This window comes from Pleurodeles waltl, chromosome 6 (genome assembly GCF_031143425.1).
Source record: "Pleurodeles waltl isolate 20211129_DDA chromosome 6, aPleWal1.hap1.20221129, whole genome shotgun sequence".
Taxonomy (NCBI): Eukaryota; Metazoa; Chordata; class Amphibia; order Caudata; family Salamandridae; genus Pleurodeles; species Pleurodeles waltl.
The window spans coordinates 1,108,468,169-1,108,494,040 of record NC_090445.1 but is presented as its reverse complement, the minus strand read 5'-3'; the positions used below and the strand labels follow the sequence as shown (position 1 = coordinate 1,108,494,040).

Genomic DNA, 25,872 nt, shown 5'->3' with positions numbered 1-25,872 from the left:
TCACAGCTGCTCCCTTAGAAGCAACTTTTTGTAGAGAACACCACTGAATATGATGGCTCTTCTGAGGAGCTTAAACAACGACATTTTTGTATTTACCTGCTAATCGGATTTAACCATTAAAAAATGAATGAAAAGCATTTATGGCATGCTCTTAAAACTCTAGAAGATGACTCTGTCTCAAGAGTGCACCAGACTTCAATTCCGACTCAAAGGTTAAATGCAGGCCTTGACAAGGCCAACTGTCCAGAATCCTCGGTTACTATTCAAATCTGCATTAAGAGTTTACTAGATCTTTCTATAACAAGATAGACAGCGAGCTAATAAAATCCTAGAGCCAAAGGTCAGCGTAATACATGGTTCTTACACGAGAACCCACTCTTTTTGTATGTGTATTGTGTACTTACATAAATGTGTGCAAATGTTCTATCCAGCGCAGGCCCTATTATAATTAAAATGGTCATTAATTGACTCATAGTCCAGAAACTTCCCCTAATTACAACTCTCCCCTCAACAGTGGATCAGCTATGAAACAGCTTTAACCTGGAGCTAACCAAAGTGGAAAGGGGCTGCATTGCAGCCTTCACCGACACCTTTCACCGCAGCTAATTATAATTTTAAGTAATTAAACATGATCTTTGAAAATATGACTAAAACCTCCTGGGTGAGATTAGATGACGATGGGATAGCTCTTCTCCACTGCAAGTTGTGTTTTTAATGTGTCACTCATAAGGGGTAAGGACTTCTAGAGATTGGGAAGGAAAGAGGGCTGTGATTCAGTCACTCCATAGATCTCGTAATGTATACTGTTTCATAGAACGCATGCTCGACTGGGTGCTGTGCCTCAAACTGTCCTGTGGCTAGACTGATGTCACAATCTACCCCCAAACAACATATGCCTGAAGAGCCAATATGGCTCTTTTGGTTTGAGAGCACAGCTTCTTCTGCAACCACCTCCTGCTTTTGATACCTTCTAGGACATTGGAAGATGAGTAAATAATGGAAACGATTGAGGCAATTACTAAGGGAGCAGGGGCTGTAAGTGGGCTTTATGTAAAGCATCAAGAAACATCTCAACACTCACTTGATGTGTGGTTTAGTTATCACATTTTAAGAAAAACATCAAAAACCAACATGCATCTCTCCGCTTCACCTTCCGTCCTAATGCTTATGCTAAAATGGAGAGTTTGGTGTGTGCAGAGCACTATGTGGAGACAAAGCTGTGTATGGGTGGGCAGTGGTGAGACAAAGTTGTAGGTGGGTTAGAGATGGAAGTGGCTGGGTCCCTATGAGTGGGATTGGTTTGTTTACAACTGTGCAAAGGTGAATTATTACACACCCGTCACTTGGAAAGCTTTGCAATAGTTTTGCCCTGTCTGGAGATTGCATTGCTAGCCTTCCGCAATCAGTCTAGCCTCAGCGGCGCCAGAATATCTGTTGTTCTCAAACATCTGAGTGGTTCATTTCATGTAGCTTCCTGAAATCAGGAGGGCTGATGTAAATCCACTCCTCAGTCTGAGTGTGACAGCAACAATGGGATGATGGAAAAGGGCAACAGGCCATACAAGTACCCTGTAAGTGTGAGCAAGAATGAACAATTTACTTACAAAAGTATAAACATGTATGAGTGATGCAGGTGAACTCCATGTGCAACTGACCTGGGGCTCACCCATAGTTGGGCACAAACCAGCAGCTCTATTATTCTAATACATACAATTTGTAGACGAATATAATAAAAAAATAATCTTAGTGTCAAATCCATCGAAGGAGACAATGTACTGCTTAATACTTTAAATCAGAAGAAGAGAAAGTTGTTGCAGTGAAGAACCAGGGGTTCCAATCTACTTGGAGTGCAGTTTTCTTGTTTTAGGAGGAATGGTACTTGTAACAGTGGATCATCCATCCCGAAACACAAAGGGCCAGATGTAGGAAGGCATTAGCGCCTCGCAAACCGCGAAAAACGCAGTTTGCGAGGCACTAATGCCCTCACGCGATGCTGAAACACATACTGCGAGTCGGTACAGACTCGCAAAATGTGTTTCAGACTCGCAAATAGGAAGGGGAGTTCCCTACCTATTTGCGAGTCGCACCGCGATGTAGGGTTGATTTGTGACCGCGAAAGCGGTCGCAAATCAACCCGCAGTTACCATCCACTTGAAGTGGATGGTAACTCATTCGCAAACGGGAAGGGGTCCCCATGGGACCCCTTCCCCTTTGTGAATGCTCACAATAATGTTTTTTCAGAGCAGGCAGTGGTACTATGGACCACTGCCTACTCTGAAAAAACACCGAAACAAAAAGGTTTCGGTATTTTTTTCTATTTTCAGCTCGTTTTCCTTTAAGGAAAACGGGCTGCAAAGAGAAAAAAAAAACTGCTTTATTTGAAAGCAGTCACGGACATGGTGGTCTGCTGTCTCCAGCAGGCCACCATCCCCGTGAGTGCCTAGACTCCCTATGGGGTCGCAAACTGCGACCCACCTCATAAATATTTATGAGGTGGGTCTTTGCGACCCCATAGCGAGTCGCAGAAGATGTCTGAGACACCTTTCTGCATACCAATTTGCGAGTTGCAAATTGCGAGTCGGAAGGACTCATAATTTGCAACTCGCAAATTGGTTTCTACCTACATCTGGCCGAAAGTGGGCAGAACACAGAACCAAGGAGAGCTTGCTTCCTCCATAATGAACTGAAGAAACATACAAAGAAGATCACTGACGGAGCCGGCTACGCGACCCAGGTAGAGCGAGCAGCCTGCTTTTAAAAAATTTTTTAACAATGGAGTAAACTACACTTTAAGTCTAATCGGTGTCAAGTATGTGGTCTGGAAAAGCTCTGCAAATTAACTGGGGAATAGCAAAGAGTGATCCTTATTGTCACCTTTACACACCACATTCCATGCACATGTCTGAGGAACTAATTATAAGACCGAAGCAGTGCTGGTAGAAGTTCACCATTTACAAGGAAGCCATAAATGACGAGTTCTGTCTGAAAAGGTACTACATTCAGTCATTACATTAACTAAGAAGGACAGCAGTTATTAAAGCTGTCCCACTTGTGAATATGACAAGGAGGAAAGTATGAGGGGATGTGGGGCAAATGGTGTACTCTAAGGCACATGTGGACAACCTGCATGGGTTTCAAAGGCAATCCTAAAGAAGCCTTTAGCTTGATAGGGACATAACATGTTTTAAACTGGCACACATTAATGCTAGATGCGAGGGAAGGTTATTATGTGTTTCTTCTCAGCCAGCAAGTCAGTGATCACATTGTTTGTAGCAAATTATGGGCCTGATTACAACTTTGGAGGAGGTGTTAATCTGTCCCAAAAGTGACGGTAAAGTGACGGATATACCACCAGCCGTATTACGTGTCCATTATATCCTATAGAACTCGTAATACAGCTGGTGGTATATCCGTCACATTTGGGACGGATTAACACCTCCTCCAAAGTTGTAATCAGGCTCTATGTGCTTTCTTAGGGATGTAACTTGTACTGTGTAACCACAGCATCTGTCCACTGCAGAAACATACCTCTCCATACCATATAATCATTTGATTCTTGTGTGCTGCAAAGCACTTGTGCAGTGCTGTGCATTATCATCTTCCACCCGCATCCCACTCTACGATACACAAATGAATTGCAAGAATAAGATTTACCCTCATTCCAAACTGCAGCAGCATTCCCCGTCCACATTAACAGCCTGTTCATACGCTGACTTGTGGAGAAACATGTCCCCGCATTCCATTCTCAATAGAGATAATAGGATTTACTATAGCTACAAGTGTGAGCTCCATGGAGACTGTCCTCCTGTACCACAACATACATGAAACGTGGAGACTTAAAAGTCTTTATTGTATCGGACAAAGTCCAAATCTAAAACAAAAGGTCTGATACATAAAACAAGAGCTTGTGGAACATTTCTGCTGTGTAAGGAAGGCTCAAGACCAAGCGTTCTGCCTTATCAGATGTGATCATTTAATTGAACAACTTCCAAGACAAGAGGGGTGGTGGGACAAGATCTTCTATTAAAAGCTCTTGCAAGTTTATTCTCCCCAAAGTACACGTGTGAGTGTGCATCATTCAACGAGCATGTGTGTGTCTACATATGTATTACTTTATTTTTGCAATGTTATACTGCATGTACATGGCAAGTAAGCATTAGAGCTATTTACAAAGACAAGTGGAAAAGTTACAAGGCGAGAATATGGTAATCATGAAAATAAAAACCCCAAATGCACAGCAAACTGCCAGTGAACGGAGCAATAGTTCACATCATGAAAGTGCTTATCAGGGCAGAGGTGTAAAGGCTAGAAGGGAGACAGTTCCATATTCTGGTAGCACTCCCAGAAATGGTCTGTGGGATACTGCAGTGAAAGGTCCAAGATGTATTTTGGAAAGACCAGTCAAAAGGGAGAACCCCCCCCCGCATCGTCAATTATTGACTTATTGACAGCACACATGATTAAACAAAGGTTTATTAGTCCTGTTATGGTATAAAATGACGAATCCTCCAAATAACTCTTGGCTGAAAAAGCACACATACGGCCATTCTACTGATTTATTATTGGAGATTGAGGGCCCGATTTAGAGCTCGCCGGATGGGTTTCTCCTTCACAACGGGGACAGATATCCAGTCTGCCGAAATCTGACTCTCATTCTATCCTATGGGATTTAGATTTCGGGAGACAGGATATCCATCACTGTTGTGACGGAGTAACACATCCGCAGAGTTCTATATTTGGCCCTAAGCGTTTTATTAAGAGTAATGCCTATAGATCTAGCAGTGCAGATGTTAATCGGTTTACAGTCCAGAACATAAAAGGAGTCATGCCAAGATTGGACTGGTAGTGAGGAGATGTGAAGATAAGAAAGTCCACATTTATCAGATTAAGGGCCTGATTTACAAATTACTCTGACACAATGGTGACGGATAGCCCGTCCGCCAACATATGAATCTCATAGGATATAGTGGGATTTATATTTCGGCAGAAAGGATATCCGTCACCACTGTGACGGATCAACTTGTCCACCGAGATCTACTTCAAGCTCTAAGTTTCCAGTGAAGTGAAGTCATCCAGTCTAGGAACTTCTGCAAAGTTTTCGAAAGAAGTGGCATATCCTTGGGAGAGGTAGTTTTATGAGAGATCTGTGTATCATTTGCATATTGCTGATAATCGGTTCCTGAGCTCTTGAGTATGATGTTATCGGGTTCTTTATAAATATCAGAGTAGGGTCTAGTATTGGCCTTTGTAGAACCCTTCAGCACCACAGCAACCACACTAGATTAGGAATTGTTCAATTTAATTTGTTGAGCCAGGACGGACAAGTAAAGGCTTCATTGTATTATGATTTTAAGAAGATTGTTTTCTGAAAGAGGGTTGAACTGAAGCCATGTTGTCTTGGCTTTGCACAAAATGTTCATGTCCTTGTTTGAGCTGGTGAGATGCAGTACAGAAAATGTGATGAATGAAGTTGATTTTATAATCCAAGTTGATGAACTAATCAGATTCACCCACAAGATCTTCAGATCTAAGGGGAGAGAGGAGTAACCCAACTCGACTATTTAAAAAGGTGTTTCAGGTGGTTCTTCAAAGTGTCAATCAAGGATTTAATGTGTATAGCTTTTTCTCGCTGGCCTTGTGCTTTCATGTATGGAAGGGATGGGTGAAAGTTTCCACTTGTTTTCCAATGTTCTTAAGTGCTTCCTTTCTTCACAATGAGCCTTCAAAAACCAAGGAGCAAGTGTTTAAGCATTCTCCTTTTTGATTTGAAGACGGGCTAGTGAATCCAACCACTCAAACATTCATTACAGTTAGCACTGGAGGAGTAGACATCATCATCAGGATTGTTCAGACAGCATTTATTAGGACTCCTGGCAGCAAAATATTACAATGCAGATTTGTTTCTGTCTTAGACCAGGCAAATTCCTTTTAAGTTTCGCTAAAGGTTTTAACATGTTTGGAGACCGCTGAAAATAGACTCAATTAATTATTAAACTAGTCCACAGAAATTGGGTTACTAGAAAAGATTAGCTCCTCCTAAGCGATTATGAGGTCAAACGCAGATCCTTAAATACATAAAGATCCCGCTGAAAGTTATGTCTCTTATTAGTGCCACTTCCTTTGACGTCAGAACCACTGTTTGAAATCCTGATCTTGTGCATTATGTGGGAAAGAGATACATGGAGTGTGTGCAGATGGAAATGCATAACTAAGATTACCTGATTACTCAGTGTCATTGACAAGACTATATTCTAGATCAGTTTTCCAGTCTGGAAATCTAAATACATTTTAATTTTAGTCCAACTATTTAAATTGAAGTGTGCCAGGTTACAAATCCATGAATTTACTGTAACAAGTCAATGCATGTAACTGAAACATGGTATTCCTTGACGCATGGAGTCATCTAGCAACCTTGTATATAAAGAATTCAGCCTTTTCCTGAAAGCGTGGGTGCTGGTAGTGCATGTTACTATATCCAAAGAGTGGAAGTGATATCTGTTCCTTTTTTTGCAGACTGAAATATGTTTGGTAAGTGGTGATAACATATTTATGAATAGTCTAACAAGAGGGATGATAGAGAGGCTGCTAGCACTTATTTAATTAAAGAGAGTTTACATAACATGTCCTAACCAGAGTTGGAGCAGTGCTTGAACACCACCTAATGAAACCATTTATGCACTGTATGCCGAGGGATTCACTGCCTTCACTCCTAGCACAGTACCAATGCAGACATATACCCTGCCACAGCTTTTACTTACAAATACATCAGTGTCCACTACTGGAGTGCACGTCCTGTTAAAGTGTATGTGTACTGCAAAAGAATGTCATATTCCAGCGCTCGCTCTGGCCATGGCACCAATAATGTACAGTGGCCTGCTCCATCTTCAATGGGAACTGCAGTACCAGTGCACTGTAAAATACAGCACATCCTATCCTCACTGAGTCATTAAGCTGAGGTTGGAAGTGACACCAACACATGCTCCTCCAATGGTACGGGAGAGCTGGATATTGTAGTTAGGTTGAGAACGTAACAATATGCTGGAGTACACAAGTGCTAAGAAACACTTGCACAGTGCACTGGAGTAAAATGTGTCCTCTACTTCCGTACTGTGGTCTACAAGTGATGGAGTTTGTAATTTGGACCAAAGTGAGTTAGTTACTGAGGGAAATTGGTGCAGTGCACACCAGAAACCTGTCCTGAAAGAGAAAGAAATCAAATTGACATCTTTCCCATGTGGGGGCTTGCGGACAAACTCTGGTGTCGGAAATAATCTTTGGCAGCTCACGCTCCTGTTCCTGCTCCTGCTGAGGAACCTCTCCGAGATGTTGGCGAATAGCTAATTCTGCTGCTTCTCCTTTAATGTTACTTACAATAATGGAGGACACTGTGTTAAAATTGTGCATCAGTTTCATCCCCATATCCAGGGCTGGGACGGCCCCATTTTTGCTTTGACTTTGTTTTCACACTTCCGGTAAATTGGCAAGCGTCATGCTACCATGAGTGGTAGTGTAAATTGTGGCAAAGACTGAACCCCAAGTGTTACAATCTTCTATCGAGGGGACCATGCCAAACGGCAAGCACATGGTGAGAATGCTATGTTTGTCTTGGGAGTCTCGCATGGGGAAATACTTCTTCAGGCTGGTTTTTTTTTTGTTCAATCCAGAACAGAATCTTCTCCTGCTCTGTGTGTGCTTTTCACATTATTGAGCTTACTGTTTGTGGATTAATTCCCGGAACAACCAACTGATGAACAGCTGGAGCAGCCCTTGCTGGGGAGGTGTTCAAAGTCTGCATATTGAATTCTGTTACTCGTCTATATATTGCTACTAGCTCATTGTGAAGTGTGCGCACATCAGCTGCTTGCATAGCATGCACATTGGGATGTGGTGTATACGTGCCAAGTGTTTTCCACGTTGGCCCATCATTGCTTAAAGGACCTAATCTAACGGGTTATGCCACATGTGGAAGGAGGCCTCTGAACAGATTTTGATGGTCTTGATTAGAGAGGTATCTCTAAGTATTGGTAAGCTCTGTACTGCTGTGGTACATTTGCTATTCTGTATGCATAAAATGTTTGTGTATTTGCATCTACTTCAGGAAAGTTGACCCAGGAGTAAAATTTATGTTTGGCCTGAGTTGTGGGCGTCCACAACAAATGCGGCATCCCTGCCGTCTTCTGTTAAGTCACTGGCTAAAAGAAACTGCGTGAGCGGTTGTCTGCAGTTCTCCCTGATGTTCACATTATTTGCCATATTTGGGAATAGGTATTAGGGTTGGGAACACCAACAGGGAAAAAGGTGCCTTTATGGTTCAAGCTTGAACAACCTATAGCCTAGATAGATGCTCCTTATTTAGCTGAGGAGGATTACCCCCAAGACCATGGACATCTCCATGTAATGGTACTTAGGCTACCTTTAGTGTGTGTGTGTGACAGAGATACACAGGAGGCTCGTAAAATTATAGCCTACTCCATCGTTAGTGGCGCCATGTCATGTGGACTCTCGCAAAGTAACAACATTGCTGGATTTGGGGAGGAAGAACCCCTGCGTTATAGGCAACTGAGTCACTCCTTCACCAGATAGCAGCTGTCGGCTCAACCCTTCGGGCTCACTAACAGTAACTCACCAAAACCCAACCGGAAAAGGTGATTTGTGGCAGCCTTGCATGGACTCTGAAAACCCCTCAGGGAAATCGTGGTGGAAACAAGTCCTACCCTTTTCTCTCCACATACAAGTCTCTTGCACACCCATAGGCAAGAAAAGAGATGCAAGACAGCTTTCAATATATTTAATGAAAGGACTGCAATGTACGATACAATGCATGAGCTGCAAGGATTAGAATAATGAGGAGTAACATAATTAGGATTGTGAAAATAAGAGATGTGACTATAAACCTCAACATATTTGTACTAACATGAATACACAATTCATACCTAAAAGCCTAATCTCTAAGAGCATGGCAATGTAAACCAAATCTGTCTGTACAGTGTCCATGAGATGCACATCCCACCCCTGTTACCTTGGTACAAGTCTCCAAATCATGATCCGTGGAGACACAAAGGCTGTGGTCTACTGAACACCAGCATACAGCTTAGATGGAAATTATGGTTGGAATCCCCTCTAATGCCTTTTGTCCTACAAGATGTTTTTATAGGGGACATGTTTATGTTCATGCACAGAAACCAGACGCAGGTTATGTACGTAAGCGCTCGACTGTTTACGCAGTCTTGGGGCCACAATACAAATTCTGTGTGCCTCACATTCTGTTCTTGTAATTCCGAGGAAAAGAACATGATGCAAAGTATGTCATCCATAGCACTGATAATGATGCTTTCACAGAATAGCAGCTGATATTGAAATTAAAAGAATAATACTAAAAGCTTTAGAAAAATAAAATGAATAAAAGCAGCAGAGCATGATAACTGGGTAAAAGGGCAGAGGCTGCAAGCTTAAGCGAAGCTATCATTGACCCCAAATGACTAACTAAAATGGACCCACAACAATTTACTCTAGCTTGATTACTCTATTGTGCAGAGTGATGGGCTATCCTCCAAGCCTCAACAATACTCCGGTCTAGTACGTGAACACCAGGTGTGAGCTTAGTGGAGGAAGCAGTCCAACACTGTGGCATGCCTTCATTGTACTTGTTCTACTTAAAGGAAGTCTGTCTCCTTCCATGTCCACCATAATTGGGCCTATCCTGATTTGTCTCCAGGTTCCCCCTATACTTTCCACTCTAGCACTGACACTGTTTATCTCTTTCTTTTGTTCCAACTTCTGGTGATGCACTCAGTGTTTGCAAACCAGGTTGGGTGATCGAACTGATAGACCCACCCACTCCCACCAAGCCAAATGCACACCTTCAGTGCTGCACATTGTCAGTGTCAAATCACTAGCTTCCCTCCATGGCACCAGTAAGAGAAACAGCGCAGCAGCTATTATCGCCAACCCCAATGCCCATATCCTACAATGTTTGTCACTTCCCACAATCCCCTGGGTAAAGCCTGGTCATACTCTGCACTGACATTCCTTCTTAACTTTTCTCATGACTCTCTAACAGTCAGTAAAATATTTATTTTTTTTAAATTAAAAATGCTCACAAGAGGCACAGGGACCTCTTGGATTTATAGAGGCCGGGCAAAAATAGGGTCTGTCTGAGTCATGTCAGGTTCATCCCCTTCCTTCTTCCCTCAGTTGTTCCCTCCCTCGAAAGCTAAGGCTTATATCATTCCATCAGAGATGATGTGAAAGGAACTTTTCTCTAAAGTGTGTACTTCGGGTCATTGTGCTTATCATTTGAAACAGGTTATCAACTTAACAAGTAAGCAAAATCTTCCTCAAAAGCAATACAGATCATACCTTTGGGTTAGTTCTTTGCTGCAGTCGTCGCTCTTCTCGTTCTCTTTGCAAGCGCTCAAACTCTTCTCTGATCTCAGTAGCTGTTCTTCTCCTTTCTACGACCTACACAACAAAGAAGAAAATCTTCAGTAAAAAAAGAACAAAATTATTTGAACATTTTTCACAGATTCTCAAAGTCAGATTTAAAATAAAATAAAAAAGACAGTACAGTTCATAAGTAAAATGCATACAGAGAGAAACTTCCCCGGCAGCATCAACGCCATGGAAGGAAATCTATGCTTGAGTGCAGTGTGAACAAAGATAATACTTGCAACCTCCTTATTGCTAGGGACACATGACCAGGGTCCATAAGCCAACATGTTGTCCAAATAAGTCAGCAGGTCATAAAACATACACCCTTAATCAGTATGAGCATGAATGTGACAAGTGTGCTTGCTTCAACACTTGTCCCAAAGTCTTAGGAACCAAATTATACTCATGGACTCAAAAAGCAATACTGGCCTGCGTTACATTGTACTTAATCGTACACATCTACCGAAATGCTACCCCGGTCCAGCTACAAGATGTTTCTTCTTGAATTTCGCTGACTGGTTATTTTAGAGTAACCTGCCAATGTAGCTAGTTTATTCTTTTTTGTTGAAACAAGACCAACAAATACAAAGTCAGAATAAATTAAGCACTGGTAAAAGTCAGTGAAGCCTATAGTTGTGCCTTTTTATTAGGGGATGTTTTGGGCAGTAGCTCGGCTAGAGTGTGTGTGTTTGACTCCTGCTGTGCTGTAAAGACAAACCCACATTGAAGCAACAGCTTGGACTAAAAAATATGTAAGAAAGCAGTAAGGCCCAAGTAAGGCCCCTTTGCTGAAAAGAGTTGTTGTGTTCTAAATAGAGCTCGGGAGAGACACTGCATAGCTGTAATGAAGTTTATTCCATAATAAAGAAACCAGCACTCCGTATCTGCGACTGTTCTCCTCAGGCAGCAGTATAACTGTCATCTTTGTAATCAGTCAGAACCAGGACATGACATCATAACCTACCAACGAACATGCCACTTAACCGCCGACATAAAGAAAGGACATAACACACCTCCTTTACTTCAAAGACAGACAAACAAATCTTACTAATAATAATACTAACCCCACACAACACAAAACCCCCCATATAAACTAACACAAAACTAAGCATGAAACACAGAGGAAGGACTATAGACTATACACTGACTACAACAAAACAAACAAATTCATTAATATCAAACTTTGAAATGAAGAACTAATCTGGAATTAATCAAAAAGTAATAAAGATCACCAAAAGGTCAAACAGAGAAAGCATTCATGATAGAATATGATCACTCAAATGCTTGAGCAATTCTACTGTCCTCCCCCTTCTGGTCGTCACCCAACCGATACTTGGTTGTACATGTGTCACAGAATTCCCATCACACCACATCTATGATCCATACACTCTCGCACTGTCATCCGATCTAGCATGATTACTATTGTCTGCTGGGGTCCCAAATGCTCCAAGTCTTTCACTTCCCTCACTCTCCAACACTCTGTGACACCTGCCACTGTCCAAACACCACCCAAGTAATTCACTCCCTTCCACGAATACAGGAATGGTTTCTTGACGAGCTGGGTTCCCTTCACATTCCTTTTGCACTTTAGCCACACTCCTCTTTCTCCACCATTTCCCATTCTCTACTTGTACTGCATGTTAAGAAACTTGAATCACTGTTGTTTTAGGATACAACTTAGAAATAGTTTTTTGGCACTGCAAGGCCTCCTAATCCTGACCTGGTCACTTTACTGGTCTCTTCTAGTTCTTCCAGAGATATATCCTCCTCAAGCCTCTCTTGCTGTTCAGGGCTAGGCCAGGGAAGACCAGCTCCTCGCACAAGGTGATCGAGGTCCCTTCCAAGCAGGCAGGACCCGCTCTATATACCGCCCTGAAATATTTGGCAAAGACAGCCAAAATCTCATCTCTGCCAGAGACCCCCACCTCCATGGCATTTCTAAGGTACAAAATGGGGGAGGCTCGGTCTCTTTCTGAAGTAACTAAGCCAGCAGGCGTCCTGACTTATGCCCCTCCCTTTGCAACTTGTGACAATATGCCCATAAAGTAATCCTATCAAGCCTATCCGTATGTATGTCCCTGTGTGCCTTTAGCGATTCCCTGTGTTTGGCGCCAGAGCGTGTCTCCTCCCCTCTCAGATCTGCCAATTTGTTCCCTAGTGTCCTAAGTTCTGCCTCTAGCTAGCGTCTCACTCCCCATGTAGTGCTGATGCACGTTCCCCGAATTACTGCCTTCAATGCCTCCCATTCCACCGCTCTGTTCTGCATGGTACCCCAATTCCACTCTAAGTAATCCTGTAATGAAGATGCCAATGCTTCATGGCCCACAGTGTCCCCAAGAAAATCTGGGGGCATTCGCCATGTCCGCCCCCTCCCCTCGAGTCCCCAATGTAGAGTTAACAACACTGGCGAATGATCTGAGAGGAATCTACCCAGATGCTTAACTGTGAACATCTGTGTGGTAGTGATCCCCCTCCCCCAAGAGAAAATTGTCCAAACTGCTGTATGTGTTTTCCAGTGACATGTAAATTCGAGCTTCTCTGGGTGCAACTCCCTCCAACCATCTAGAAGTCCCAGACAGTACATTACCCTCTTGGGTGATCTCACCATGAGTGGTTTTGTACCCTGCCTTGGTGGGCTGCGATCCTTGTCATCATCCAGTACACGGTTTAAGTCTCCAGCCCAGATCAGGGGGGAGTACCCACCATATCTTCAAGCAAATCTAGCATTTTGTTATAAAACATGCGATCATCTGAGTTAGGAACATAAGTGTTTCGGATGGCTATAGGTTTCCCATCCAGTGTACCATGTATCAATATGTAACAACCCTCCACATCAGCTTTGCTGTAGTATGCTGAAATGGAACACCAGGTGCTACCCATATTGCCACTCCCCGAGCATAAGAAGAGTATGTGGATATAAATAATTGCCCTCGCCATTTCTTCCCTAATTTTTGTGTTTCCTCACCCATTAGATGTAGTTCCTGCATACAAGCAATCTGTACTTTCTGTCTAGGGAGAAACAAGTGCACCCTATATCGTGCCACCAGATTTAAGCTGGCCTGGCTGATGAAGGGTGATACCCTGAAACCGGTTCAAGGATGCTTATTTCTGGTCCAGGGAGGACCTGACCTGGCAGTTCGGGCTGGACTATTCCCATGGGGAACAGGGTCAAGACTGATTTGCATATGGCTGAGTCCAAACTGGAATGACATGGAAAGCAAAACAAAAAAGAAATTATTGATTAAACCACGATTTGTGACTGGGAAGTGAATATTTGATTTGCTCTGCATTCCGTCCATCATCTGTTGTTTTTGCATTTGTCGCCCCAAGTGGGAAGGGTATGCCCAGACATGGGTCCCGTGCTTGCTATGCCACCAGATTCAAGCTAGCCTGGATGATGAAGGGTGATACCCTGAAACCGGTCCCAGGATGCTTGTTTCTGGTCCAGGGAGGACCTGGCCTGGCAGTTGGAGCTTGACTGTTCCCATGGGGGAACAGGGTCAAGAATGATTTGCATATGGCTGGGCCCAAACTGGAATGGCATAGCAAGCAAAAAAAACGATAGATTAAACCCAGATCTGTGACTGGGGAGTGAATATTTGATTTGCTCTGCATTCCGTCCATCATCTGTTGTTTTAACAAGATATTACCTTCAGAAAATCTACCATAAGCTTGTGTGTCTCCCTCTCCACCGGAGGCCCTTCCCTTTGGAGGTCCTGCTCTGCAAAGGTGTAATCCTCTATACCAGCCCCCTGCATGTACACAGCTCCATGCACACAGTATCAACAAACAAACATGGTTTCAACGTTCCCAAACCATAACAGAAAATCCCTACTCCCCCCCACCACAGATGAGCAGTAACACAACAAACACATTTGCTGCAAATCCAATATAACTAATGCTGTCAAGATACTCAGCCTAACCCCAACTTCCTCAACCATGCCTACCACCTATGTGGAAAGGGCTCCTAGCAAACCCCCTACAGAGTAACGTACCATGTTAGATTATAGGGACACAAGTAATACAAATATCAACAGTTATATTCCGACAGGTTATACGTTCCGCATGCAGAAGGTAGCTAGTCTGGACAATCATAGCCTCGGTTTCGGTAAGCAGAAAATCAATCAATAATACAACCCTCCTGAGTCAGAAAAGTGAGCCACCCAGCGTAGGTTAAGGGGAAAGAGGCCCAGTCATCTCAGCCTGATCAGGAGTACAAGAACTCTTCTCCCCAGGTGTTGTCCACCCTGAGAAAGCAATCACCATTGTACTGTTGTCCTCGATAACCACCCTTCATGGCACATCCTCCACCACATTGTCATCTCTGTGCCTCCGGATGGAACCCCACCATTTCAGGGGACCTCAAGCTCCTAGGGCTGATCCTGTTCCTGGGTACATTGTCCCAGGTATCTAGCCACGGCTAGAAATCTTCTGGTGCATCAACAAAATGTGATTTGCCCCCAGAGAGCACACAAAGCCTGGTGGGGTATAGCAGCATATATCTTAGGCCAATAGATCTCAGTTTGGCCTTGACTTCTAGAAAGGGAACTAGAGATCTTGTGGTTTTCAAAACACAAAGGGGGTCATTCTGACCGCTGCGGGCGGCGGTCGCCGCCCGCCTGGAGGGAGCCGCCATATGGCCGCTCCGCGGTCAAAAGACCGCGGAGGCCATTCTGGCTTTCCCGCTGGGCTGGCGGGCGACCGCCAGAAGGCCGCCCGCCAGCCCAGCGGGAAACCCCTCCCCACGAGGAAGCCGGCTCCGAATGGAGCTGGCGGAGTGGGTATGTGCGACGGGTGCAGTAGCACCCGTCGCGTATTTCAGTGTCTGCAAAGCAGACACTGAAATACAAAGTGGGGCCCTCTTACAGGGGCCCCTGCAGTGCCCATGCCATTGGCATGGGCACTGCAGTGGCCCCCAGGGGCCCCACAACACCCCATACCGCCATCTGTCGCCCGCCAGGAACAGGATGGCGGTATGGGGTGTCAGAATCCCCATGGCGGCGCAGCTGGATTCTGCAGGACAGCGGAAAACCGGTGGGAGTCCGCCGGTTTTCCTGTTCTGACCGCGGCTGAACCGCCGCGGTCAGAATGTCCTGAGGAGCACCGCCAGCCTGTTGGCGGTGCTCCCGCATCCCCGGCCCCGGCGGTCCTTGACCGCCGGGGTCGGAATGACCCCCAAAGTGTCCGTTTCCCTGGCAGCCAGTAGAACACAATCACGATCTTTGTAATTCAAATTGTGTGCAATAATAGCGCGAGGAGGAGCTCCTGGCATAGGGGGTGCCACAAGCGCACAATATGCCCTCTCGATGATGAACATGAGTGAGAGGCCCTTTGGTTTCAAGGTGGAGAGGATCCAACTCTCAACAAAATGCTTGGCTGGCACCCCCTCAGCTCCCTCCGGGAATCCCAGGAGACGGACATTATTGTGGCAGGATCTGCCCTCCACATCCTAATCTCGCGCCTCAAGTGCTCAATTTTTGGATGTGACCACCTCTACCTGCCTCTGAGGAGTGGCCATCTCCGACAGTAGTTTCCCTACGGATCCCTCTGCGACTCACACTTTGTCAGAGACCTTTCGTAGATCCACATGTAGGAGGTTTACCTCTATTGCCACTGACTCAATTGTTCCCTCTAATACCTCCCTAGAACCATGGTTAGCAGCCATCAACTCTGCCATTGAAGGTTCCCCCTCAAGCTTGCAAGCTTTCTGGTTGGATGTCTGCCTCAAGGTGCGCTGCGACAGGGTTGCCACCGTTGCATATTGGTTTATGGTGTTGCCCTAGGATTACTGGTTATGTTTATACATTGCTGGTGTCACTCCTCAACCAAACAAGCCAAATGTCCGATTTACTGGGGCATCAGGAGCTGGGTCCCTCGACATTTTTGCAGCTGGTAGGACTAAAGCGAATCCCCCCGGCCCACAGAGTGCCCCCTGACCACTGGATGAAGGCCAGGTCACTGTGTCACAATCGAAAGGGACCAAATTACCATACTCGGGGCCTCCAGCTGACACCACACAAAGCAAGAATGGTTGCCTCCCCGGCCCGCCAATGTTCCAAGATCAGCACAGTATCTCAGTTCTAATGCTCCATCCGGATATCCCCACACTCACCTCCAGAACTCCCAGGTGTCCACTCTGTCCAGCGGGATTCAGCCCATCTGGCCCCTCCAGAGGCAATCTTGTGGTATAGAGTCTTCCCACTGTAGCCCCACATCACGATCACAGCACTCAAGTCCTAGGCCCAGCAGTGCTTCCATGTGCCCCCCACTGCGGTCCCCAAGGAGGAGGTCAGACCCCACTGAGGCCGCCCGCAGACCCGCAGCAGTGCACTGCACTCAGGATTCCTCTCTCGGGGAAGGCCCCACCCCTCTCCAGGCAGCGGACCATTCCACTGCCCGGCCGCAGCACACAGAGCAGGCCAATCCACTGCTCCAATGGGTCCTGTTAGGGGGGGATAACAGCAGGGATCCGCCGCCGATGCCCACTCCAAATCTCCTAGCGTCCAGGCCCCCGTCAAGATGTTCGGGAGCTCAGCGCCCCCTGCCCCAGAGCTACGCAGCGGCTGGGCAGCAGGTATCCCACATCCTTATCTATTTTGCCTGCAGGCCACTGCTGCCCGCAGATCCGGAAAAGGATGTGTACCCGGTTCACTCTATGAGCGTAACAGGCAAAAACAAAACCAACAATGATCAGGATATTGCAGGATCTTGCTGGGTTGGTCAGGTGCCTCTTAGGAGTGCGTCCCACCGGCCATCTTGGTTAAGCCACACCCCACCTTATTCTGTTTTTTTAGATGGGCCAAGACCCAGAATAAGTCAATATCATCCTGGTAGGTTAACACTCCACTTTTCTCACCCAATATCTGAAACATCAGCTTTTGAAAGAATGAAGCCGCTGAGACTGGCCAAACGGCATGCAAAGAAAATGAAAAGCTCAGAATGGGGTATTAATAGCTGCCAATGATCTTGATTTTTCACTCAATTCAATCTGATAGTAGACAGCTCTGAGGTCTAGTATGAAGGAAGAAAAACTTTGTTCCACCCAATTGAGCAAGAACCTTCTGAATCTTAGGTAATGGGAAACAGTTAATTTGTGTGTGCTTGTTCAATGATCAGAGATCTACATACAGTATGAGGTCTCCAGATTTCTTCAATGCTACTACAATTGGTGAGATCCACTGTGATAATTCTTTCCACAATTCATCCAAATGTGTTTTTAGTTTAACTCTGAAACTCAAGGGTATATTGCAAACCCTGTGTACAACTGGGGTGACATTGGGTTTAAGGATGATTTTATGTTCGAACCCTCTCACCACACTTAATCTGTTTTCAAAAATAGGTTTATGATTGGCTACTATTGCTGCACGGGCTGTTCTCTTTATATCCACTTTTTCCACAAGTGGTACAGATGGGAAGTGACAGGTCTGGCTCTTCCCTTGATCCCACCATCCTAGAATGTTATACCCTATCTTTGCAACATAGTGTAATTTTTTTATTTTTATTTTCCTTATAAGTGATGACCTCAAAAAAATAGCCCATCATATCAATTTCTTGACTACCAAAATCCACGGTGCGAATATCTGGTGGACAAAGTATTAACTATTTCAACACTGTGTCACACAGCTTGTCTGATACAGTGGTTATTGGGGAACCAGAATCCACTGCGATCCTCAAAAGTACTTTTCAATTTTTAATTCACATACTGGGTCTCTCTTCCTGCTGAAGCTTCTTCCTCTGATAGCATTTTAACTGGTGAAATTCTGCTCACTGATGGCACCACTCTGCTCGGCAACTGGTTCTCCAACTTGGTTCACCACAAGTGCTTCTTCTTGACTATCTTAATAACTCACTTTCAAAGTGTTTCTGCGGAAATGTGCAAAATGACCAATTCTCTTGCACGTTGAACATATTTTCCCTACTGTGGAACACTGTTTAGAATTAGCCATATGATTTTTAGATCATTAGACTCACACCTGAAACAGCTCCCTGAAAAATTTGGAGTGCTTTTATCTTGTCTTTTGACTGCTACCTGCGGTTTTCCTCCAAAAGTTACAGGTTTTACACGTTCTGCAGTATCTTGTTTTGCTCTTCCTAATTCTTTTGATGTAGCCATTGACATTTCAATTCCTCTTGCAATTTCTATTGTTTCACTTAAAGATGGATTCGGGCAACACAAAATTCTTTCCTGGTCAGTATTCACATAACACTTAACCACCAACTGGTCTCTTAAATACTGGTCAATGGGACCAACAAATTCACAAGATGCAGCCAAACTGCAAAGTTTAGCTAAATAGTTGTCAATGGCCTTGTGTGCATATTGCTTTCTTGTGAAAAACGTGTGAATTTCAACAATTATGCTATGGTCCTCTTTAAACGATGCTCAAGTCTTTTCACTGCCTCTCTAAACATATCCCATTCAACTGTTGGTGGCGGATATATTTGTGGTTGATGGTCAAAATTCCTTTGGCCTTCCATTCCCAAATAATTGTACAATAATGCTTTTTCCCAAGAAGCAGTGACATTTACACCATCAATGGTTTAAAGATAGCTTTCAAATGCCCTGTAGAATTGTTGCCACTTAATTCTTGGGGACCCAGGTTCTGGTAAAAATGCAACTGGAAGATTAGCAGTCTGCATTTTAAATTCCTGTGTATGCACCTAACTTTTAAGGCACCTGTACTCTAAAAAACAGGTATCAAGTATACTTTCTTATGGCGCAAACCACCTAAAGATGGCTGCCAAAAAACCTAAGTATTTGAATATTTGGACAATCCAATAACCTATTATATTGACCAATCCTGAGACAGAACAATTTCTTCAAAGATGTGGGTGGTATTCAGCACAAGAAATAAAGGCAACCACTCAGCTAGGTGAGGTGAAACTTTTATTTAGAGTCACAGTTCCTTAAAGCGTGTTTTAGCTTGAAGACATTCTTTCTAGACACCTTCCTAACTTGCAGGCATGGCGGGCAGGGGAGCATACTTTACACAGCTGTAAAAATTGTTAAAATAGTTGGCACCGTATAAGTTTTATATTTTAGTGTGGATCGCTGAACCGTACACACTAAATTGACATGCTGACTGAAGCGCGTTATCTCTCTGCACGGCGCGAGGGTGCACATCACCATGAAAGACGTGCTGTCTGAAGTGTGTGTGATCACAGTGACCAGCTGAATTGCAGATGCACCGAATCAGACGTATGTGATCTAGCTCCCTCCACAGGCATGCACTTCAAATTCAGTTATGTGCTTGCTGAAGCGCGTGTGATGTTGATAAACAGGGCAAGTATTTCAAATATGGGGACATGCTGCTGATGCACTGGCTCAATCGCATGTGGTCTCGCTGAGCAGCGCGAGCATGCATTTCAAATATGATAACACGCTCTCTCAAGAAAAATTTAGAAAGTTATTTTGGAAGTTCGCACCTTGTTAATGCTCTTGCATCATACATGTATTGCTCACCTTCTTCCGTGACAAACAGTTAATTAAGACAGATTGAAGTCACGAACAAGGACAAGGAGAATGGAGTGGTTTCTAGTTATTGTGATGATTTCTTACTCTGCTCGACGCCAATTTATGTTGTGTTCTGAATAGAGCGAGGGAGAAGCACTGTAGAGTTGTAATGAAGTTTAATCCATAATAAAGAAACCAGCACTCTGTATCTGCGACTGTTCTCCACAGGCAGCACTACAACTGTTGCCTTTGGAACCAGTCGAAACCATGACTACATGATATTATAATCTACCTACGAACATTCCACTTAATCTCTGACATAAAGAAAGGACATAAGAAGGCTGTTTTAACAGGTTTAAGGTGAACCATCAAATCAATCAGTCAATCAATCAGAGTTTTATAGAGCGCAGCTACTTACTCGTTAGGGTCTCAAGGCGCTGGGGGGCGGGGAGAGGAGGGGCAAGTACAAGGGGTGGATTAAAAAGGCCATGTCTTCAATTCCTTTGTGAAGCTGGGGAGGGACGTGGTTTGTCTGATGTGGATGGGTAGGGCGTTCCAGGTGGTGGCAGTGAGGTAGGAGAAGGAGCGTCCTCCTGTTCTGCTTTTCCGGATGCGGGGTACTTCTGCGAGAGAGCTGGGCTGAGCGTAGGGTCCTGTGGAGTATGTGGAAGTTGAGTTGCTGGTTAAGGTGGGCATGGCCGGTGTTGTGGAGGGCTTTGTGTGCGTAGGTGAGGATTTTGAAAGTGATTCTTTTCTCAATGGGGAGCAAGTGCAGTGTGCGTAGGTGTTGCGAGATGTGGCAATGTCGGGGAAGGTCGAAGATCAATCTGGCAGCAGCATTCTGGATGTTTAGAAATTTACGGGTGAGTTTTTTGTTGATTCCGGCGTAGAGTGCGTTGCCGTAGTCCAGTCTGCTGGTGATGCGGGCATGTGTGATGGTCTATCTATGCTCGAGGGGGATCCTTCTGAAGGTCTTTCGTAGGAGGCAGAGTGCGGAAGCAGATGGAGGTGACTGAGTTGATCTGATGGTTCATGCTGAGGTCGGGGTCCAGGATGATTCCGAGGTTGCAGGCTTGGCTGGTGGGGGGTGTTTGGTTTTCTGACGGTGGGTGGCCACAAGGAGTCGCTCCATGCGTTGGGTTGAGGGCCCAGGATGAGTACCTCGGTCTTGTGTGTATTGAGTTGGAGGCAGCTATCACTCATCAAGTTCGCGACTTCTTTCATGCCCTCGTGAAAGATGGGTCTGGCCTTGTCTGGTTCGTTAGAGAGGGAGAGGATGAGTTGGGTGTTGTCGGCGTACAACGAAGTGTTTCATGAAAATAAATCTGAAGGTAATGTTTGCACTGGAAGTGGTGAACTTGAAAGCCATAAACAATGAAAAAACACATAAAGGGTACATATGATAAAGGACCAGCGTTTTATGTGCTTCTTTCAAAGGGACTGGATTTGAGAACAGAAACAGCTGTATCAAAAGAGTAGTGAAATGAATGAAAGCACAAATAAAATCTGTGAATAGGACTGTTTTTAGACAGTCTAAGGTATCAAAGCAGCAATCGATGTTTGAAACACACACACAGAGGAGGTGGGGCTCAAGTAGCATCTTCAGTCTATGATTGTAGACAACATTTTCCAATGAACTAATTAAGCCTATAACCTTTATCAGTGGCTTTTCGCCATAAACAACTCTAACGTACTGCACTGTGCATAAACTTCCCTACAAGGCAACTCTCAGTATACAGACATCGAAGTACAAATATGTATATTTTTATACTTGTATAATCAAAAGGTGGGAGGAACCAAAACCCGACCACAGTAGTGCCTCTTAAATCGGTTGGTACCATAGGATCAGGCAAGAACTAAAAACGGTAAGGAGAGGGGAGGTGCTCTGATGAAGGTGCCACTAACCGCTTTGCCTGGAGGCATCAGTGGGGCAAACTGGTAACCAGCATGGATCATAAATAACGGCGTACATTAGCTTCCTTTTCCAAGGTCACTGTTATTCGTGCCCTCAGAATGCTATAGCGAGTTGATGGTCACAGCCCACTTCCAGTTCTAGTCATGAGAAAAATGTTGTTCCACTATTATCAAATGCGGAATTATTAATAATTGCCTCAACCCGAAGCTCTACATCCTCTCGGACTGGCCTTGCAAACCTCTCTATCTTTATTTGACTAGCACAGACGTGCCGCCAAGCTGCAGCCTACAATGGTTTAAATCTGTGATTATTTTAAAAGGCACATTCAAGCTTTCGCCAGCTTATCTGGCTGAGGCCAATTTTATTTTACGGTCAAAACAACCTCTGCAAACCTCTGAACAGGTTCCTCACAGCATCGTTCCTTTAATTTATCGGTGAATCAAACAACATGGGCCAAGTAAACAGCCAAAGCACTAAAGTTTAGCTAGCCTGGTGGGCCTTTAAGTGTCTGCCTCATTACAGCACAGCCAGGAGCTTCACGAAACAGCCCCAAAAGCTGCCACAGCAGCCACCAGCGCCACAACTCTCACAATGCACATTAAGCAGATTACATTTAACATATACTGCAAACGTTTCTTTCTTTGGCCCATTTCCTTCATCTTATTCTGCCAACTATGTATTACGGGCAAAAAACTCCTATTTTTAGTAGGTTAATTTCTGAAAATCTCCATCCACCGGATTTATCTCCTGGCTGGCATTTTAAATCTACTGTTATCTCTCCCAGGCCAATACGAAATAGCTCTGCCTGAGAGAGGGATAAGGTATAATCAACCGACGTACCCTTGCAACGAGAAGGAGCTCCCACCTGCAACAGATTTAAGCCCATGGCACACGACCCAAATCACAAACAGTTATTTAAAAAAAAACACACACACACACACACAGCCACCCACCCCCTAAAATATAGCAGTGATATACATGCTAGAAACATGGCACAAATCAAACAATATTGATAAATCGCCGACTGAAAGTGTGTTGGGTTTTCGCAGATCCATTTTTTAGATGTCTTCTAAGCCTTAAAAAAATTGTACTAGTTTACATATAAAAAAAAGACTACGAGGTGAAATCCCACCAACTAACTGAAAAGGTTAAATATGAATGCAGCAGGAAACACACTTAGCACTGCACATTACTTTGACCTGAAGCCAGATGCTCATACAGTCAAAATCAGTCTCAATAAAAAGCTAAACTTTAAATTTTCAAGTTTTTTGAAAATGCCTTACATGTTCCACATTTTTATAACAAGAGAACCCATCTTAAAAACAAGCCCCACTTGGCTTCCATAAGTTGGGTTAAAAGGTTGTACGCAGAGGAAGGCTTAGCTAGCTGCGTTCAAGATGGCCACGCTTCCCTAAAGCTACCATTGACTACGTTCCCCAGTTGATACTGGAGCCATCGCCGTCTGAAATTGGCTGCAGCACAACTACAGAGTCACTAGAGGCTGGAGGTATTCCCCAGAGCTGGTGCAGACAGGCCTCTGAGAACCCCTACCACAACTCTGGGACCGCTTGGTAGAAGGGCATGGCAGTCAAGATGGCATCCAAGAGGAGACCATGAACAATGCAGAGTGTATGATGTAGCTGACAGCGCTCCACTTGACATTCCACAACTGTCGCTGCTGACGCCCACAGTCAGCGGCACCCTGGTCACAGGTCCCAAGGGGCAGAGCCTGACCTGGATGTCGGTGGCATCCTGTGATGAGGGAAAGCTGCTGCGGCGATAGAGGGAGTTGCCAGGGCCTAGAAATAGGAGCTGGAGAGCGAGTACCAGAGACTGGGCACCCTGGACTAGCCGCAGATTTAGGCACCTAGAGAGAAGCCTAGATGGTGTGAAGCGCAGTGCTGTGGATGCTCCCCCTTCCTCTGGGCAAGGTGCCCACTACATGAAGGCTGCGAGGTGCTGCACCCTTGGAAACACCCAGCAACAGTAAGCACCACAAGAGCATTCAGGAGACAAACTGCTTGAAGCCCGGTGGAGAAACCGATGAGCACTGTGTGTCCCACAGCAGTGTCGGGAGAGCCTCTCTACCTCTTTGTCTGGAAACCTGGCTGGCTATGCTGACAAATACAGACCACTAGAACAACTTGGCCGTTGCATGGGAAGTAGCGAGGCACTAGATGGAACTGGGCTGATGCCTCTGAATGACTGAGAGCAGGCATGGCTACACTCCATGAGAGACCTGGCCTCAACCCCCCGAACATGATGAAAGACTGCATCTGACCTGACATGGGTCGCACCAAAGCTGTGAGGGACACAGAGGTGGGGGGACAAGTAGGACAGAGTGTGGTCCTGGCCTCCAAGAAGGCCCAATCTGGACGGGGAAGCACTGGGAGAAGTGCACCTGCAGGCGGTGGGCTCCCAGGACAAAGTGGATATGTTCCAGAATGTTGTGAATGCATCCTGTGAAATCCGGGAGAACAAAATCAACAGAGTATTTGTGGCCGTTGGTATCCTTCGTGATGATCACTGCAGGCCAGCAGACAAAGTAAGGTCTAACGAGGAGGCTATTAGAAGGGTCTGCCCGAGCGACAAGGGCCTACAGGACAAACAAACAGACCCACTCTGATGAGTGAAAGCAATAGACCGAGGAGAGAAAGACATGGAGGGGTGATGCTGCCACAATAATTTCCGAGTGCTGGGACTGCCTGAAAAATCTGAGGGCGTGGGGACATGGCCATCTTACTAAAAGCCTGGTTGGTGACGGAGGTTGGTCACAGGGATTGTCGAAACTTTATGCCCTGGAATGGGTGCACAGATACGCCACCACTAGCTCCCCAACAGCACTGCACCCAGTGGTAGCCAACTTGCTGCACTAGTTTGAGTGAATTCTACATAAAGCATGCCTGGGAGGCCACTTCACTATGGACAAGGCATCATTCGCCATTTTCCCAGATTACACCATGGCAGAGCCTTCTTTACAGTGGTCAAGGAGGCAGATGGAGCAGGGGAAAGCGACTGAGGCGGAACCATCCCTCCAGGCACTGTGGTGGCATGAATTCACGCAGCAACAAACCGATTCAACATCTGACAGGCTGGATGCTGAAACTGCATTAGAAGGCTTAACACTCAGCCTCCAGGTCACACCCCGACCAGTGGATGGCCTCTAGGCACAGGTAGTAACAGGATATGTTCTTTAGGACGCCAAGGGGGACCCCTCTACACTGATATATGACCTGGAGGGGTCGAGGACACTTGGCGGCACTATGATATTTACTGAGACAGAGTGGTACAGCTCCCAGCCAATGTATCCTGCTCTAATTTACCTGAACGGCATCTGAGGAGAACGGTCTGCCTGGTATGTGGAACAGACACATTCTTTCTCGATGCTCTCACGCATCCTTTCATTAGATCCCCAAACCTGCATATTTAAGGGTCACAATATGCTTGACATATCTGTCCCCCTCTTGTGGAACCCCCACTGTTAGCCTGGTGCAGGACGTTAGAGACTGGTGGGCCATTGGGGCCTCCGGGATTTGTGGCACTCATACAACATGTGGCTGAGGGAGTATTCCTTTTACTCTCCAGTCCACGACTTACATGTCTGCCTTAACAAATTGGTGTGCTCTTTAGGGGTCACATCACTGGTGACACATGTGGAATATTTGTGCCACACGCTCTCAGACCATAACCCACTGCCCATGGGAGTTAGATGGGGCAGACAAGCATCACCCATTCCCACCTGGCAGCTACTGGTCGTATTATTTGCGTAAACCTATTTTCAGGGCTCCCCTGGTGCACAGGGCTGAGTAATACTTTAGCACCAATGCTCACTCAGCGTCACATTCTAACATCGAATGAGACGTGTTTAACGTGGTGATTCGAAGTAACTGCATTGGACAATTGGTGGGAGTCGAGTAAACACTCCAGACGGAACTCTCAGCACTGGAGGACAACACCCAGCGACTAGCGAATGATGTGCCAGACCACAATCAGGTCTTGCCTTCCTCACAAGAAGAAACAACAGCACATGAACTACGCAGAGTCGTGAACAGATGTGAGCACTTGAGGTCTACAC

At 45.2% G+C, this 25,872-nt stretch overlaps 1 protein-coding gene across 1 annotated transcript in view; it reads right to left on the bottom strand.

Annotated features, from left to right (window-relative positions):
• DNAJC11 (DnaJ heat shock protein family (Hsp40) member C11) overlaps positions 1 to 25,872 on the bottom strand; it is a 595,273-nt gene that overhangs the window by 290,205 nt on the left and 279,196 nt on the right. Inside the window, exon 4 of the mRNA XM_069240219.1 lies at positions 10,360 to 10,461. Within this exon, the coding sequence (XP_069096320.1) occupies positions 10,360 to 10,461 (102 nt within the window). The remainder of the gene's footprint in view (positions 1 to 10,359; positions 10,462 to 25,872) is intronic.